General features: G+C 49.6%; 1 protein-coding gene across 1 annotated transcript in view; it reads right to left on the reverse strand.

Moving 5' to 3' along the window:
- Nucleotides 1-1,172: 1,172 nt before the first annotated feature.
- Nucleotides 1,173-6,206, reverse strand: part of LOC104129016 (zona pellucida sperm-binding protein 4) — a 5,682-nt gene continuing 648 nt past the window's right edge. Inside the window, 11 exon segments of the mRNA XM_035897397.1 lie at nt 1,173-1,315; nt 1,450-1,566; nt 1,899-1,977; nt 3,275-3,422; nt 3,505-3,694; nt 3,881-4,011; nt 4,370-4,467; nt 4,634-4,821; nt 5,196-5,351; nt 5,915-6,017; nt 6,096-6,202. Coding sequence (XP_035753290.1) covers nt 1,173-1,315; nt 1,450-1,566; nt 1,899-1,977; nt 3,275-3,422; nt 3,505-3,694; nt 3,881-4,011; nt 4,370-4,467; nt 4,634-4,821; nt 5,196-5,351; nt 5,915-6,017; nt 6,096-6,202 — 1,460 coding nt within the window.

Below are 6,206 nucleotides of genomic sequence, written 5' to 3' on the forward strand. Positions count from 1 at the left end.
CTTTAAAGATGATTAAGACTACTCCCCATCTAAACAGGGGGGGATTTCTAATCAAGCTGGGAGGGAAGAAAAAATATTTTTCCATCCCCTCAAGCATACTTGCTCCAGGAGTACCCCCATCAGCTCTAAGGGGACCTCTGTGTCACGCAAGCACCAGAGATCCCCCAGCCTGGTCAGGAGGGGTGGGAGGCTGGAGCCCCTTTCCCCCCACCATCAGGAGAGGTTTACTGGACTGTTTTTGCCCAGGCCCTCAGGAAGCTGAGAATGAACCTGCTCAGCTGCTATGATGGACCACACCACACAGAACTGCTCCTGATGCTCAGAACAGCAAGTTTTATTTCTCACCTCAAAAAAGCACATCCATGGCACTGTTATGCCCACAGCAGTGTCAAATTAACTTTAATCCATGATCTTTGAAGACTCCCAAATGTCTGGTCTCACATGAAGGTTTGATATTAATCTTTAAATCAAGTTTGAGTTTTTTCCTGAAGTTCAAACCACCTAGGCCCTTTGATTTTTTTCAGTTGGAATGAAGTTTCTGTTTTCATCCTCCAGAAAAAGAAATCCCACATGTCCTTTTTTGTTTCCAGAGCAAGAGAGATAGGTTCACATACATACAGAAAGGCCCATTTGTGTAGTGCTTTGCCATCCCTGCCTCCAAGCCCTGCCACATGAGCACAGCCCTGACTGACCTGGTGAGCTCAGGGGCAAGCAGGCAATTCCCAGCTCCTCTGCACAGCCAAATGCCAACTCTGCATCCCCAAAGGAGAAGCAGCTGCAGCATTTGCTTTTAATTGGTTTTGCTGCACTTCTACTCAGTGTTTGAGAGGAGCCCAGATAAATACTTTTGAAGGCCACGTTAGTCACTGACAGAAATGCAGACAGCACCCAGCATCACTCCTGCCTCAGTCTACAGCTTCCCAGGCTGTGACAAGGGCTCCCTCTTGGCAGCAGAGAGTTGAGTTAACACTAGTCCCAGAGCAGAATAACAGCCAGAAAGCAAGATGGATTCAGAGAAACAGCATTTGGAAAGCTGTCTCAGCCATCAGGATAATTTTTGTCTTGCAAACAAAGGCTTACAGCCAGGGTCCCCAAAACACACTTCTCTTCAACCCCACATGCCCTGGACCAGGGAGAAGGAGTCCCACAGACCAAGTGGGTTTACAGCCACTTTATTGCAATACATTGATTTCATGCATTACAGGCACCTTCCTTCGCCACAGCACAGCAGCCACAAGCACCATGCACAGAGCCATCCCAGTTGCCACAGCAGCAAACCCCAGAGCCCAGGGGGTTGCAGCATGCACAGCTGCTCCTGTGCAGGGAGAGAGGCCCCAGTTAATACTACCCTAGTGTGGCACAGGGATGCCTTAGGGCCTCAGTCTTCCTGGGGGAAGACTCAGACCAGCCCCCTTCCCCAGCCTGGCTATACTGGGCTGGCACACTTACCAAGGCCATCCTTGACTGTGTCCCATCTTAGCTCATCTTGGAGGAAAATCACAGGGCCTTTGCTGGAAACATGGGAGGCACTGTCCTGTAGAGGATGCTGAGCACTCCTTTTACCCCCTGCAGAGCAATACGAAGGTTTTAGGTGAGAATACATATAGCCCTGAAAGTCAGCAAACTTTGTCCAGGTCAGCTTCTTAATACAAGAAATGGCCTGAAGGCAAAGCCTTCCATGTGAATCAACACAGAATTAAGATCCTATTAAGACTTTTGCCTTTTTGGCATACAGGCAAGGGCCGTTCCTCAGTAGAAAGGAGCAGAAAATGCCTTGTCAAGCTGTCCATGGCTTGTGGGAACTAGCCCATAGTCTACATATCTTCCTACCCCCCAGCTTGGAGACTAGACCCTTGTTGCCCCTTTGGATGGGGAAGCAGGAAGGCTGGGACACTTACTGGCTCTAGCAGGACAAGTGGTGGTGCAGGACTCCTGCACAGACCGGTGGCACACTGAAGCACTGCAGTGCAGGTACACCTAGAAAGAATGGGATACAGCCTGGGATCACTCGGGTAGTATCTGCAGACAGGCTATATCCCAGTGTGGTGCACTGACCCTGACCAGCAGCTAAGCATCCACACAGCCACTTCCTCACTTCCCCTACCCTGCCCCAGCAGAAGGAAGAACAAAAGCAAGAAGACCCATGGCTGGAGTAAAGACAGTTTTATAAGTGAAGGAAAGGGGGAGAGGGAAGAGCAAAATCAAAGCACGGGTGATACAAAGGCAAATCATCCACCCTGCTCCCACAAGCACACTGATGCCCAGTCTCTGAGCATCAGCTACATTGCAAGACAAAAAAAAATCTTCCAGTGATTGTTGCTGAGCATGGCATCATACAGCATGGAATATCCTTTTAGCCAATTTGGGCCAGCTGTCCCAGTTGTGCTGCTTTCCCAACTTCTAGCCTACCCCACGCCTACTCACTTGGGATTGAGAAACAGCAGAGCTGGGAGAAAAAGCCTCAGTGCTGTGCAAGCACTATTCAGCAAATAGCTAGAACACTGGTGTGTTATCGACCCCATTTGGCACAAATCTAAAAATCACAGCATCATATGGACTGCTATGAGGAAAGTTAACTCCATCCCAGCCAGAGCCAGCACACCTGGTCAGAAGGGAGAAGGCAGGATTGCTTTGGCTTGCTTCACATACAGGCTGTAGCCTTGGAGCCCTCTGCTGCCTGCTGGGAGGCAGCTTCAAGACCTTTACCAACACCTTCACACTGTCAGATCCAGCATTACAGCACTTCTCCTTGGCACTTGGGACACAGCTGTCCAAGCACCACTACTCTGACCACTGCTAGGTACAGCTGGGACCAGTTTTGAGCATTAGTTGATCCCAGGAGCTCTAAGCAACTGTACACAAGGCATGGTGAACTTCATGTGACTTAACTGCTCAGAAGCTCATGAGATTCAGAGTTCAGATGCTTCCCAGGTACCAAAAGCTATTTCAAGTCATTTTGGCCAAGAAATTTAGTTTAGAGAATATTGATTAGCATAGTTAGAGTACACACCCTAAGCTGGTTCAACAGAACAGCCTAGGCAGCACTTGCACAAGTAGATCTACCCTCTCAGCAGTCTCGTTTCAGAGATGCATCTCACCTCTAACATTCATTTTGGGGAACAAAAAGTTTCTCTCATCAGATTCTCTCCTGTTTCAGGAGGGGTCATTTGTCCCCCATCCCCCTGGGAAGTCTCATAGTTGTGAAATGGTTCCTATTGCTCACACACGTTACTTGTCTTCAGTAGGAAGGTAGACAACCAGGATAGGATCTTACCAGCCCAGAGAGCATCTCTTGGGAAGTGGAGTCCACAAAGGTGAACGTGTAGAGGATGAAACGCTGGTAATGAGAGGGGAATGGCAGTCCTGAGGTGAGACTCAGAGGTACCAGCTGTGTCTGATAGTTGTCCCCTGCATAAGGGCACCTGAGAAGGAGAGTCCAGCAGTGAAAAGTGTAAGTCATTCCCCTGACCCAAAGCTCTGGCCCAAGTGACCCAAGTCACTTACCCATCCACCAAAACAGGCCACTGCAGTTGTTGCTGGGGATCAATAGTTGGTGTGGCCCAGCAGTGGTGCAGGACCAAAACCAGGTCTGGGTCGGTTTTCTGAAGGATCTTCACTTCTGCATAAATAGGGTCTCTCAGAGTCTTCACAACAGGGTAGTCACTGTCAGTATAGTAGGAAGTATAGCCTCCATCTGGGACAGAAGGAGCCCAAGAGCCATTTTAGAGCAGGAACAAACAGAAAAGAGGCAACCTGAGAACATGCTTTATAGCCATGTCAGTAAGTTCCCACCATAGCAGGGAAGAAGCAGTGCCAGGTTCACCCATCACTATTCCCTTATTACTCAGCAGGGACCAAGAGCCCTGCATACCTCTCATACCTGAGGCCACACGCAGCTCCAAGGACAGAGGGCCTGGCTGGGACACAGCAGGGAGTGGTGGCAATGTGAAGACCTGAACGCTCAAGGGAACAAAGCTCCCAGTGATGGAGTAACTACAGCGGACATGTAACCTGGTGGGACAGGAAAACACCAAATCAGGCAGGTAAGAAACATCACTCTGGTATCTCCTTTCTCCAAGATGGCAACATAATATCCATTTTAATGACCTATATCCATTTTAATGACCCATATCCCCAGTCTTTCCTCCAACACTTTCTTTTAACAAATGTTTGAAATTATCTTCCGAATTCAGATTGAAGTGACATTCTGCAGACTCATCAGCACCAGCTTTATTCCCCCTAACTAGAGACATACCAGTCCTTAGCCTACTATAGTGCCCTGTTGTGAATTCAGAGCTTGTGACAAGCAGAATTTTTCTGGTGACACTGAACACAGTGGCACCCAGCAATACCAGACCCAGGGTATTACCTGAAAGTGCTATCCCTAGTGACAGAGCCAAGGCTCCCAGTCTTCACATCCCTGGATGCCACCAACTCATTCTCATATATGGCCTGGTCTCCAGTCACCTGGAATGACAGACCAGGCACTGTTGCTGCAGTAAAGTCAAGCTGGAGAACAGCATTTGGCCTCTGGAGGTCTGTAGGGTGCTCATTAAGTAGCCAAAACCACATCAGGTTGTTCCAGGTCTGCAAGCTCCTGCTATTCCAGCCTGCTGGCAGCTGCAGCTCTTACCTGAAAAGTGGTGCCACAGTCAGAGAGTGGGAACTGGTACACAAGAAAGGCACTGGTTTTCACAACAGGGGCACAGCCAATACTGTGCCCACTGGCCAGGTGCACAGAATCCAGGATAACAGGTGGCAGGGTCACATCCCGAGAGACAGCAATGGAAAACTGGCCATCTGGTGTGCAATGAGCTGTCACTGGAGGAAGAGATATAATCAATCTTGAGCTCAGGGAGAGGAGGTAAGGAAAGGAGGCTCAGACATCACAGGAGAGACAAGGGCAGCAAGCCCTGCCAGTTCTCCTACCTCTAACCCCCAAAGCAGTGCTAAGCACAGCAAAACAAGTACAACCAACTCCAACAGCAACACTGGTTCTGGCCATAAACCCCTGTCTGTCGCAATACACATTAAAGGGCTGGACACTTCAACGGGACAGTATTCTTGACAGCCAAAAATATAGCTCTAAGCCACCTGCAGGACTGGGTATACACCAGTCCTGCTCTGCTAGGGAAGCGAGGAATCCCAGTTTGCAGCTCTTCCAGGAAGCAGGGAGGACAATTGCTCATGCTTACCTGTGTTACCAAAGTAACAAGGCTTCATCCTGTCCCGAGGGTCATAGCAGCAGCCTCGTGCTTCGCAATCTCCCTGGCTGACAGGCAAAGAGGCACATGGCAGCCGGTCTTGGCTGACTACAGCAGAACAGACACTGCTGCTTGGAGCATCCAGGGCTGGAAAAAGCAACCAGAGTTTGCAGCTAAAGCACAAGAGCATGTGGGCAAAGACACAGAGGACACTGGTGGAAGGAGTCCTGGTGACTCTGCATACAAATCAAGGGAACTTAGACTCAGGTGAGGGCCAAACACATGGCCTGGCATGGAAGCCTGCTCAGAAGGGACCTGCATTTCCCTGAAGAAGAGACTCCCCCTGAAGCCATGTACAGGAGATTGGACTGCATGAAATCTTTCAAGATAAAGTATTCTGGATCAAGTCTGGTAGTTCAGAAATCATTTTACCTAGTCTCTAGCTCAGTCCCTGAATTTGCAGGGACTCACACATTTAAAATATGGCTAGGAAACACACGGAACATTCACCTGCTGACCCTGCAAAGGAGGCACAAGTCCCCAGCAAGTTGGTGGCTCCTATGCCCGAACCCTTATCCAGGGGGTCTTCTGCAAAGCAGAAAGTCCCCTTTCCCAGGCCTCAGACTGACTAGGAAGAGCCATCCAAAAGGAAGGGTGCTCATTGCCACAAGATACAAGCAGGGTTTCTCAAAGAGCTGTCAGAGTCTTACCAGGAAGGTCCACAGGGCACCTGAGCAGCTTCTCTTTATGAAGAACTTTTTGCCCAGCAGCATCTGTCCCTTCAAGCCCAATCAGCATGAGGTAATTGCCATCCTGGGGAAGAGCCACAGCAATCAGGGAAGCCAGAGCAGCAGCAGACACAGTCCCAGCAGAACCCCTATGGTCACTCACCCATTCAAAGACATAACAGCCAGTATAGGAGACCGATACTTTCCTGGAGCCCCCTGGAGCCCCAGATACTAAGAGCCCACAGTCAGAGTCATTCTGCAGAGCATGAGCTTT

Source organism: Egretta garzetta, unplaced genomic scaffold, assembly GCF_000687185.1.
Source record: "Egretta garzetta isolate BGI_Z169 unplaced genomic scaffold, ASM68718v1 scaffold56, whole genome shotgun sequence".
In the NCBI taxonomy this organism is placed as follows: Eukaryota; Metazoa; Chordata; class Aves; order Pelecaniformes; family Ardeidae; genus Egretta; species Egretta garzetta.